The 13016-nt window shown below is 42.1% G+C and overlaps 1 protein-coding gene across 8 annotated transcripts in view; it reads left to right on the forward strand.

Annotated features, from left to right (window-relative positions):
- The window catches only part of GRID1 (glutamate ionotropic receptor delta type subunit 1), an 806979-nt gene that overhangs the window by 653486 nt on the left and 140477 nt on the right, over nucleotides 1–13016 (forward strand). For all 8 annotated transcript variants that reach the window (XM_078345425.1, XM_035267800.3, XM_035267801.3 and 5 more), the window contains 2 exons: nucleotides 10517–10618; nucleotides 12083–12280. In XM_078345425.1, the coding sequence (XP_078201551.1) occupies nucleotides 10517–10618; nucleotides 12083–12280 (300 nt within the window). The remainder of the gene's footprint in view (nucleotides 1–10516; nucleotides 10619–12082; nucleotides 12281–13016) is intronic.

A 13016-nucleotide genomic window follows, 5' to 3' on the forward strand; every position in this document is an offset into this window, starting at 1 on the left:
TAGTAGAGACTTAAAAGGAGAGATCATATTATAAATAATAATAACTAATATCTGATGGAACTTGCAACACATGAAGACCCTTGAGCCCAGAGAATGAATATGACCAGTTCATAATTTGCCAAAGGTCCCCAAGCTCATCTGTAGAAGAAACAGAATTCCAGCCTGGCTTGTCCCACTCTATGGAATGCCTTTGCTGGAATTTGCTGTTTATTTAGAGAGACAAAACCAACACACCTGAAACAATTAAAGAGATATAAAACCAACATTACAGTCATAAGCTAGATTGCATTGCAGTTTCAAAATGAAAATTGCTTTATTGTTTTTCTTCTGATTATAAAAACAATGCTTCATCTCTGTAAAACAATTTAAACTTTATAGGACTATTAGTGCAAGAGATGAACATTCCCTGTAATCTCATTGTTCTACCCAATGCCAGAAACAGCTACTTATAACTACCTTTGAGCTTAGGCTTATCTGTTCACCATCCCACAAAAGGAAATAAGCTTTTCAAAAGTTGGATTATACTATATATAATACTATGTAATCTGTTTCCCCCTCACACGCCATAGAACTATTTGCAGTTAAAACTATACTTATATTCTTCCTAAACCCTTATAATGATGCATCTAGTTCTTTGAGATTGATAGATAATTTTTTGGCCACTTGATACCATCTAGCTCCATATAGTTAAAGCACAGTCACCTGAGAGAACTGAAATGGACAATAATGTTATATTTGCTTTTGTTTTGTTTTGAGTTGAGTCTTATTCTGTCACCCAGGCTTGAGTACAGTGGCTCCATCATGGCTCACTGCATCCTGGAACTCCTGGGCTGAAGTGATCCTCCTACTTCAACTTCCTGAGTAGCTGGGACTATAGGGGCATGGCACAACACCTGGCTGTATTTTTTTATTTGTTTATTTTTAGAGAAGGAGTCTTGCTATGTTGTCTGGGTTGGTCTCAATCTCCTGGGCTCAAGTGATTCTCTTGCCTTAGCCTCACAAGTTGTGAGGATTACAGGCATGAGCCACTGTGCCCAGCTATAATGTTATTTTGGCAATCATTTTCCTTATCATCCTTGCCAATAGGTCATAGTAGAGTCATATGACAGGTTAGTGTGACTACCTACCTCCTCAGCACATGGCCCATCATCTAAAATTCATTATATATATGTGTGTGGGGGGCACATATTTGTTTCTAAATAAACCAAATAAATAAATAAATAAATATATATATATATATATATATATATATATATATATGGATATAGATGTAGATACAAGTATGTGCTAGATATATTATGATTTTATATGTATTTTATATATAATGATTTCAAATGGTTGGCTTTATTGTACATACTTGGATCTAAATAAACCACATGCTTTATTTAGTGTATGCAACAAATCTATCCATTTGAGGTGTACAGTGTTCTATCACCTCTGACAAATGTACATGGTAATATAGGCACCAGACCACTCAAAATATAGAACATTTCCATTGCCCCCTGATGTCCCTCCTTCCTCTTTTCCTCTTTGCATTTTCCTCTTTGCCTTCTCCCATCCCCACCTCCAGGCAACCACTGATCCATTTTCAGTGCCTATATTATTGCCTTTGCGAGAATGCCATTTTAAAACACCGTAAAAGCACGTGGTCTCCCGTGTCTGGCTTCATTCACTTGGTGTCATGCTTTTGAGCTTTATCCATGTTGTTGTGTGTGTCAGTTGCTTTTTGCTTGTTATTGCTAAGTAGTATTCTGTTGTATAAATATCGCATGCTTTGTTTATTCTCCAGCTGATCCACATTTGGAAATTTCCATTTTTTGGCCATTATGAATAAAGCTTCTGTGAACATTTACACATGGACCTTTGTATGGACATGGTTTACATCTCCCTTATGTAATGCCTAGGAGTGAAATTGCTGGGTTTAACATTGTATGTTTAACTTTATAGGAAATTGTCAATGTCTTCCAATGTGGCTGCACATTTTTCCTGCCAGATTCTCAGTGACACTTGGTAACATCAGTATTTGATTTTAGCCAATTGAGTGAGGTTTAGTGTACTGACTTGTGACCTTTCTTTGCATTTCCCTGATGACTCATGATGATGCATATTGGCCTCTCACATGTCTTCTCCTTTGAAAAAATAAGTCCTTTCTCTATTTTTAAAAATGAATTGTTTATAAATTTTCTTAATGTGTACCTAATACATATCCTTTATTTGGTACACACATCTCTGATATTTTCCTATAACTTTTGGAGGGTAGCTTATATTCTTTTTTTGGTGGAGGTTTGGTGGAGAAGGGCCAATGAGTAGATATGACCTCCCTTGAGTCTAGGGCTTGGGGATCCTGATTGTCATGCTGGCCCACACTTGACCTTTAAGATTGTTAAAATTAGCTGGGCGTGTTGGCTCATGCCTGTAATCCCAGCATTTTGGGAGGCCGAGGTGGGCAGATCATGAGGTCAGGAGTTCGAGACCAGCCTGGCCAACATAGTGAAACCCTGTCTCTACTAAAAATGCAAAACTTAGCTAGGTATGGTGGCATGTGCCTGTATTCCCAGCTACTCGGGAGTCTGAGGCAGGAGAATCATTTGAGTCTGGGAGGCCGAGGTTGCGGTGAGCAAAGACCATGCCATTGCACTCCAACCTGAGTGATAAAGTGGGAATCCATGTCAAAAAAAAAAGATTATTCAAATTTCAGGGTTTTTTTTCTTACCCATTTTTATAACTGCCACCTGTTTTTGCTCCATGCTTGCTCACAGAGCAGAAACACTTCTTGCATTCTTTCTCTCCTTGGAGGAATTTCCTACCATTTGAAATTCAGTTCAAAGGGTGATTTTGTGACCACAAGTTTCTTATAGTCTAACTTTATGTGTGTGTGTGTGTGTGTGTGTGTGTTTAGTTGATTAGCTTTACTGTTGCTGTTGTTCTAAAATCCTCTTGCTCCTTTTTATATCTTAAGCAGAAGTGGAGCTGCCTGCCTCTATCCTCACTCTTAACGTGACAAAAGACTCCATTGCTGGCAGTATTGGAGTTGGTTAGTCCTTTTAACTTATGTGAGCCCACTGAGACCTTCATGGCCTGGGCTTTAAGGTAGTGGAAGCTACAACTTCACTCCTTCCTATACGTCATGGCTGAGATACTCAAAAGTGGTCCTAGCCCCTTCCTCAGTGGGTGTATTAACTCAGCTCTGACTACCAGCTCCTGTGATTCATACCCTCCAAGGCCCAGGCTCATTGGCTATGATATGCTTGGATTCCCAAAATGAACTCTCAAGTTATACCTTACTTCAGGAATCCTGGCTACCAATATTAATATTTTACTCTCAGATGTTTACACTTTCGTTCCAAGGTACTGTGTTTGTATCTAAGAATGCTGTTCCTGTATTTAGCTGAAGGTTAAGACCTGCAATGGATTATCTGATATTAGTGCTGGCCGAATATCCAATTCAAGCTCATTCAAGATACTAAGTTTCCTTTCACCTCACCCCTATTTAAGGCTGTGATCATTTGAGATATACTCTGAGCCCATTTGCTTTCCAATAAAGGTTTAATTCCAATAAAAGTAAACAAAGAAAAAAAACCCTAATGGATGACTTACTGTTTTAGAAAAGCTCATGCACTGACATAATGACAGACCCACTATGGCCATCATCACTGAGGCTGGGGCCATCTGTATTCAGATGATGGCAGCCACTGGTTGATGAGAACACAGCTTTTAGGGTATTTCAGATCTGGTTGTGAGGTAGATAAACATGGCCATAAAATCTTCACCTCTTGCTTTCTAATACTACCTTGAGACAAACTTACTAACAAAGTATTTGTCACTGAGCTATAAAATTGTGACAGTATAGCTTATTGATCCATTGTCTTGTTGGATATTATTAAACACGATACTTGAGGTTATTTCCCTCCCCCTCTTTCTCAGTTTTCCCTCCCTCTCTCCCTTCACAGGAATTTACAATGCTCTGTATATGAAATTGGTTATATTCTGTCTCTGGGCTGTAAAACAGTTAGATTGCCACCCCTTTCTATTCTTCCTCCGCATGAAAAGAGAATGACACTTTAAGACATCTTTATAACTAGGCTACAGATCACAAAGCCCAATCTTCCAAAGGATACCTGTCCCATTTAGGGCTAATAACCCTGCGTTTATTAAGGATAGGATCACAAAGTCCCAAATCCCCACATTTTACAACTCAGAAACACTAACTTGAAGAAACACCCGTGTTGACTTGGGAAATATATTTTCCTGAGACCAGTGGTTTGTGAAATATATTCTCCAATTGGCTGATCTCTTGCACAGTTGTTTGTCATAATCAGATCTTGAGACCATATATCTCCTTTCAAGTGATGATTGTGCTGTAACCTCTGGCTCCATCCCCATTTCTGGTTTGGGTAGAGGAGATCTCAGAAATGAATGAAAACCATAGCTGTCTTATCAAATAGCAGCAGTAGTTTTGTTTAATAGTGCTGGAAATTAGTTTTTCAGGCACTGATCTTGACAGGTCAGCTGTCAAAAGTGGGTGTCTACGGCCATAAATTCATCGATCCTGTAAACAAAATTCTGTCTGCAAAATACAAGGGGAAGTCAGAGTAGACGCACTCATGTACAAATGAAATGGTCTGGAGCAGTATGACTAAGTGTCGGGACTTCTTTGGGTAAAGGTTTTCCTGGCTTCTCATTTATCAAGCCCATTGGCCCCATTTGGCTTTTATTGACTGAAACATTTTCCTGAGCATTTGGAGTGGGGAGCACCAGGCACCTTCAGGATGGGGGTGGGATGCAAGTCTCTCCTAATCTTGGTTGATTACAAGGCTGGTGATCCATTGGAAGCCTTCATTTGTTTAAAAAAATTCCTCTGGATTATTTCATGTGAACTGTGCTTTTCTATGTTCTGACCTTATATTTTGGATGTCAGATGGATGGCCTTGCCCAGCAATGGCAGAGGTTTACCACTCTCGTCTTAAGATTTGGGCAAGAGCACAGGGTTTTGTGGAAATGGGGAGATGCACTCAGCCTGGAGCACTTGGCTTCTGTCTGATGTGAGGGAATAATAAAGTTTCCTACCCAGTATGAAGGATCCTGAATCCTGGAACATAGTTGCACTTTGATGTGTTTGAAAGGCAGAATTTTCATTTTTTGCTTTGAAGTATTTTTTCCTTGCTCTGCCAGGGCACAGGATGCCTAGAGCCCAGGGAGAGAGAAGTCTGCACTAACGCAAAACAAAACAAAAATACTTTTAAGTCCTAACCACTTTTAGATGAAGAGATAAGCATGATAATGGCCTTAGAATGATTTTTTTCCTTCATGAAATTCCATTTTAATTTACATGGCTTTCTTGTATTAAGGTTGTCTGAACATTAACTAAGATTATTTGGAGCTGCTCCTCTTTCTCAGTGGAGAAAGATCACTTGGATTGCTTATCTTCTTGGATCTGGGCCTCAGCTGTGGCCAGTTCCTATCTCCCAACCCAACAGTTTACAGACCTCTCACCATCTTGGAGAGGTCCTAGAATATGAGATGCTGTGCTGGTCAAACTAGCCATGTGTCCCTTCTAGGAGATGAGGCACCCCTAGACTAAAGCACTGATTTATTGTGTTCTGACTCTCAGACTGGCTTTGACATACTGACAGATAATTTGACTCCAATTGCTCTCCCATCATTCAGTTTTCTCTGTGCTAGTTATTTTCATCAAAAGCTTATATTACTTCTTATTTTACTATGATTAGAGTAGTTAAATCCTGTAAAATCAGGAAGAGGATAAAGAAGATAATAATGATTACTTATAATTCAACCACCTATATGTAATACATATATCACGCATGACATTTTAACATATTGTTTCCCATTTTTACCACTGCTTTATTATTATTATTATTATGCTTTAAGTTCTGGGATACATGTGCAGAATGTGCAGGTTTGTTATATAGGTATACACGTGCCATATTGGTTTGCTGCACCCATCAACCAGTCATCTACATTATATATTTCTCCTAATGCTATCCCTCCCCATCCCCCCGCCCCCCAATAGGTCCGGATGTGTGATGTTCCCCTTTCTGTGTCCATGTATTCTCATTGTTCAACTCTCACTTATAAGTGAGAAAATGTGGGTTTGGTTTTCTGTTCTTGTGTTAGTTGAGGTCATGTTTTACACAGTTTTATATCTGGTTCTTTACTTTGTGATTCTTATTAAGCTATTTTATAACAGATTATTTCAAGGTAATTTTCTTCTTTGAACAGCCCCTCAATTTGGTAGGTAAGAAAGGTTTTTATTTTCTATTTCATAGATAAGAAAATGGAATGAGCTGGGCACGGTGGCTCATGCCTGTAATCCCAGCACTTTGGGATGTTGAGGCCAGTGGATCCCTTGAGCTCAGAGTTTGAGACCAGCCTGGACAAACATGGCAAAACCTCGTCTCCTCAAAAAAATACAGAAAAATTAGCAGGATGTAGTGGTGCACTCCTGTAGTCCCAGCTACTCGGGAAGTTGAGGTGGGAGGATCACTTGAGCCCAGGAGACGGAGGATGCAGTGAGCCATGATTGCACCACTGCATTCTATCCTGGGCAACAGGGTGAGATCCTGTCCCCCACATCCCACAAAAAAAAAAAGTATAGAAAAAAAGTGGGATCTCAGTGACGTTAATTTTATTGAAAAAATACTTGTGGACTTTCTCTGTGTTTCAAGCACTATGCTGTTAAGTGCTGTCTGAGGTCACTCAGATAAGTGGTAAGAACAATTAGAACACAGGTCTACTGACTCATGAATGTCTGCTGAGTTTACACCTCCAAGTTCCCATCTTCTTCCCCCGTTATAGATGTTGATGTAAGAGGGGAGATCCTGGAATTTGAGGCAAGCTTGGAGATCCTGAGATGGGAATAAGCAAGCCCAGGTCGAGCTCAAGAGCCAGAGGCTCTGGACAGCTTATGAGAACAGGGTTTTGACCCCAGAGAACATGGCAAGAAACCCCGATGCCACAGCTGACTCACAGACTTAGGCCAAGAGTTGAAGGAACTGGAGATCATTTCTATTGCAGATTTGCATACATCAGGGATCTTGGGCTAAACATTCGTTGGTTGTGATAAATGTGTCATTCTTATGTTAGATTTTAACAATGGGAAAAACTGGGTGTGGGATCTATTGATATTCTCTGCACAATGTCTACAACTTGTCTGTAAATCTAGAACTATTCTAAAATGAAATCTTATTTCAACAAACAAGAGTTTACCAGACCCAGAAGAAGAGAAAGGACATTCCAGGCAGAAAAAAAACTAGATACGAAGATCAGGAGGGAACATGATGTGCCTGAGAAAGGAGGAGGGACTTGGGAGATTGTAGTATATATACTGTGACTACATAAACTAAAGTGAGGCTGAGTCAGGATTGGCTCTGGATGAGGAACGCTTTTCTTTTAGGCCAAGCTTTAAAATCTTAGGTTTTATTCTGTAGGAAAAAAGGAATTCATTAGGATACTTTAATTAATACAGTTCATATTGAGTTTATTTGTTGTAAGGGTACCCACCTGCATACTGAAGGATGAGCTACAAGAAAAACAGGTTGGGAGTCATGAAACCAATGAGAAACTGTTGCAAAGGTATCGGGGACTGAGGCGGTACTTCCTGGAGTAAAGCAGTGGGCCAGAAGCAGAGAATGATGTTCAGAGCTTCATCCCAACTGTTTCTTCTTGCCTCCATCCTACATTCTACTTTCTGATTACAATCCCAGTAGAAAAACAGGTAAAGCCTGGTTGGTCAAGATGCACAGAGCCCCATTTTGAATGCTTATGCAAGCCAGGACAGTAGAGAATGAAGATGCCCCTTCACCGTGCCAGGAAGGTTTGGCAGCAGATGTTAGGAATCTGGGTCCTGGTGCAGGACAGAATATGGAGTGTCTGGAATGATTGCATCATCACTAGGACAAGATGACTTTGATTATGACTCTATGAGTCATTGGGATGGTCAAGAAGACCTCTGTATCTCCACCCTCAACCAGGAGAAGTACCAGCACACACATCAGGGCTAAGCAGCTCCAGTGCCTGGGCTAAGCAGTTATGGGAGTGCAGATGCAGGCATTCCAAATAAACACCCATTCCTGCCCCAGCGAGTCCGTGGTAGAACATCCAAATAATGTAGGCAATGAACCCCTTGGCCCCATTTGTCTGAATTTGTCCTCTTCCCTCTCACAAGTATTTTAATACAGCTGAAGGAACCGATTCTGCATCATAATGCAATTTATTTCTTCTCTTTTTCTTCTTTCTTTCTTTCTCTTTTTTTCATTCTCTCGCTCTCTCTCTTTCTCTCCTTTCTTTTTCTTTCTCTTTTTTTTGGGGGGGGCAGGGTCTCACTTTGTTGCCTAGTCTGGAATGCAGTGGCACAATCACAGCTCACTGAGGTCTTGACCTCCTGGTCTCAATTGATCCTCCCATCTCAGCCTCCTAACTCGCTTGGATTACAGGTGTATGCCACCACACCTAGTTAATTTCCTTTATTTTTTATAGAGGCAACATTTCACCATATTGCCCAGGCTGATTTTGAACTCCTGGACTCAAGTGACCCACCCACTTTGGCCTCCCAAAGTGCTAGGATTACAGGCATGTGCCATAGCTCCCAGCCTATTTCTTAAGACCCAATGGAGAAATAGCCATGATTTTTGATTTTTTTTTAAAACTACTATTTCTCAAAGTGTGGTATTTTGGTATCTTCAAGGTCTTTAAGCAGAATTTTGGGTAGATCTTCACTTGTTCTTTACCTCAATGCCCCCAAATCAATTAGTGCTGGTGGTGGGAGTGGGGTTTCTTTAGGGTACATGGCCAAGCTATTCACTAATTTGTTTATTCGTCACTCCAAGGCATCCTATTATTTAAGATGGAATGGGTCTTGGGCATCACATCCAAAGTGACAACAGGAGATTTCAGGTTCCTTTAAAACTGGCTCTAGAACTCCTCTCTTATTCTGATGGTTTTACTTTAGATCTCAGAGTTGTAGTCTCTTCCAGGAGGATTGGCCTCTCAGGTTCTATAGCCTTATAGTCAGGGCTCAGTGTGCAGACCCTGCTGCAGATGACAGGGCCATGGGAAATGCCGAGGGAGTAGAATCATTCTTAAGTGGAACAAGTGGTATTTCCTTTAGGTCCCCCGGTAGCACTTTTCCACTGGAGTTCTTCTCCTCTGGTTAACTAGGGGATCTTATGGATTTTTCCCTGACAACAGTATATAGTGCCTGTGGCAGTTTGATCCTTTAGCGCCCTGCTATTTAATGGTGGTCCATGGATCACCAGCAGCAACTGCACCACCTGGGAGCTTGTTAGACATGAATAATCTTAGGCCCCAGAATCAGAAAGTGCATACAGAATCCCTCGGTGATTTGTGTGGATATCATAGTTTGAGTGTCATGGCTTTAATCTACAGCAGTGGTTCACAATTCTGACTGTGCATTAGAATCACCTGGGGAGCTAAAATATCCATCTCTAGTTCACTACAGACCAATTAAATAAGAGTCTCTGGGGGTAGGGACCAACTTTCAGTACATATTCTTATAAAGCCCCCTTAAGAGATACTAATATGCAGCCAAGTTAGAGGCCCAGTGACCTAGAAGAGCAGGGATTCTCAACTTAGGCTGTAATATCAGGAGCACTTGGGAAGCGTTAACACTTTCTATGCTCAGGCCCTGAGGTCCTGATTTAGTTGACTTGAGATGGGGCTGGGTATCTGCATTTTGTCATATCTTCCCCATTAATAGGTGGAATCATTTCCCAGACAAAAGTTTTGTCATTGTACAGACCTGCAAGGATGCAGGGAGGGAAAGCAGTCTCATGAACAGCTGTGTCTCCTCATTTTTTCTGAGCCAAGGTGGGGGTCTTCTTGACCAATTTAGGGTGACTGTCAGAGATGCATCTAGCTATTGGATATACCCTGCAGACTTAGGAGAATGTAGCAGATTCAGAGCACATTTACTGTGCCATCAACCTCTACCTGCCTATCAAGGAAAATGATGGAGCTGGCACCACAGTGAAAGCAGGAAGCTCTTGATCCTGCTTGCAATAGGCACTGGGGTGCAAGGCAAGCTATGCACTTGGGTGTTTGCTACTTGCTTTAGTGCTGAGCCTCATCTTACCCATGGAGGGAGCAATGGCGGAACTCAAGGGCCTTGTGGCCTGGGCAAGTCAAAGGAGTAATTAATGAAAGAGGGTACTTTGCAGGCATCACAGTGACATGGCCTCCGTGGGTGAACAGAATAAAACTGAACATGAATATTTGTTCTAGAGACAAGTTCTCACCAGCTGGTTTCATTTTAGGGCTGTGCTGAACTCTAGCGATCCAGGTGAGCTGAGGGAGGATGTGTAACTCTGTCTGTCACATATCTATTCTCTAGGGTTTTAAACTGGCTATGGGTCTCTGGGAACCCCAGGACTACTATTCACCTACCTGCCTAATTCAGGATCCCAGTACAGGTGATGAGTTCCTAAGGCATGCACAAGTGCCAGTTCCATCCCTTACAATCATTATTTTTCCTCCACAGCTGGCGACGTGGGACTCAGAGAAAGGCTTAAATGGCAGCTTGCAAGAGAGGCCTATGGGCAGCCGCCTCCAAGGATTGACTCTCAAAGTGGTGACTGTCTTGGTAGGATCATGGGGACATTCTGGGAGCTGCATCATCCAGGCTGTTGAATCAGAGGCTGCTTTTTGTTTAATTCTGGGTTTAGGGAGAAGAGAGTTTTTAGGAATATTGTGAGCTTTCATAAGGCCTTTTATTCAAATAATTGTGTGAACAATGAAAGGAAGAGTGAGATTGAAGTTTCTGTCCCAGGGCCTCTGGGCTTTCCATAGGAAGTCCTGAGCTGCTCTAGAAAAGGACTTCTTATCCACAGCCTCCTCTGAGGACCAGAAGGGGCCCAGCTGCTCCATTTGTTCTTGGATGTAAACTGGATCTTGACCCACTACTGGTCCTTGGGAGAGCTGTTATTGTAGCCAGAGCCCCAAGAAAGATGCTGGAGGAGGACATTCTCCTAGCACCCAACACCACTGATGGGCTCAGGTGACACAAGTTCAGAATGAAGAGCATTTGGTAGTTGCAGATTTTCTCCATGGGTGTCCTGGAATCACCGACTTTTGCATTTGTAAGAGACCTTAATACTGTCTTCCTTTCAGTTGGCTTTTTCACATTTTAATAAAAACTGCAGGAGACATTATACATTTGCCTCTGATTGGCTGGGTCACACATGCCAAATGTCCCCTCTTTCCCAACAGACACTAACATTCCCTTGGCTCAGAAACCTTCAAAAGCAGTATTTCTGCATTCCCTGTATACACACCACAAATAAGCTTTACACCCTGTTGCCCAACACAACTAAATTAATGAGCTGGAGCTGTTTGCCAAAGGCTTCTTGTTGAGTTTCACACAAGAACGAAGGGGAATAGTGGGGAGCGCTGAGGTGTTTTCTAGATGACCACCTTGCTCACATGTGGCGTAGCACAACATGTGAGCATGGCATGACTTTGAACTTGGAACTCTGGGTCTGAATTCTATCCTACCCTTTGGCTTCTGATCTGGTCTTGGCTAATTAATCCATATCCACTTTCTAGTATAGTCCAGTCAATATAATGCTTTTTCTCTCAATCTAGTATCACAGAACCTTACAGACACTTTATTATTCTGGATGAAAAGTTTGATGTGTCTTATGTGGGCCTCATATAGTTTTGGCGTATTCTAAAGACATGATCCTAGTTCTGCATGGATGTGACAAATGGAGGAAGGGAAAGAAACCAGGTCATTCAGGGAGCTGGGGGTTGGGGCAGAGCCTGGGATAACATAACACAGGACAAATGAATAATATGTTATCCTGGGATAACATAACACAGGAGTAGAGACTCCTCTGTGTGGACCTACTGATTGGAGTGATCATCCTGTGCACTGTTCCTTGAGTGTCCATAAACTGCTATAGAAAAGGGCAGAGAAGTGGAGCCTCCTGTCCTAAATCGGGTAACTGCAAATGTTCTAATCCGATCTTTCTCTCTAACATTGCCCTGGAAATAGTGTTGATGAACCTGTTATTTAATTAGAGAACCTTCATTCTGTTGTCCCCAGGAAGAGCCTTTCGTGATGGTAGCTGAGAACATCTTAGGACAGCCCAAGCGCTACAAAGGGTTCTCCATAGATGTCCTGGATGCACTGGCCAAGGCTCTGGGCTTCAAATATGAGATTTACCAAGCCCCTGATGGCAGGTACGGTCACCAGCTCCATAACACCTCCTGGAACGGGATGATCGGGGAGCTCATCAGCAAGGTAGGTCCCCACAGCAGCTCCAGGGGAGGGGCACCCTAGTCTTCCTCTGGGGCAATATCTAAACTTGACCAATTGCACAGTGGAAACCTTGGGACCAGCTAAACAGACCACAGTTACAGTTCTCCACACACAAAGGCTCTTTTGTCCTCAAACCCCTGCTACATCCATTTCTGCTCTTGTATCTCCTCATCCCTGACACTCTGTGTTACCTCCCTACCCATTGCTGTTACTCCTTTGAAGTCTATCCACTATTCCTACTCTGTAGCACACCCTTCAAGGAATGTAGCCTACATTTGGGGTGAAGCAAAAACCTAGTTGCCATCAGAGGCGCTGGTGAATGCTCATTCTCCTATCCCTCATAGACCACAGGTAGGATATACATACACAGGTGTGTATGTCTACATTGCTACATATTGGTGGTGTGGCACCTCCCAAGTCCTCATACTCATTTAAATTGCACTCTTCTTTCCACCCATAGAAACTGCATCCTCATTGAAACTCATGGCATGAGGCCAACTTACCATGTCCCCATTCTTGTCATTTCATGACCACTGGGTCATTTCCTCATCATAGTGGCATCTGACTCTCAAGTCCTTTGTCTCCATTATTACTGCTGCCACCGTTCTGACAATTTCTGACATCCCTGTGGACAACCCTGGACTGCCAGTGTTTTCACCTCCTCACCTCCTGGGATCTTTCCTGTGCTCCACTCCAGCGCTCACCCCCATGCATCTTG

Source organism: Callithrix jacchus, chromosome 12 (assembly GCF_049354715.1).
Source record: "Callithrix jacchus isolate 240 chromosome 12, calJac240_pri, whole genome shotgun sequence".
In the NCBI taxonomy this organism is placed as follows: Eukaryota; Metazoa; Chordata; class Mammalia; order Primates; family Cebidae; genus Callithrix; species Callithrix jacchus.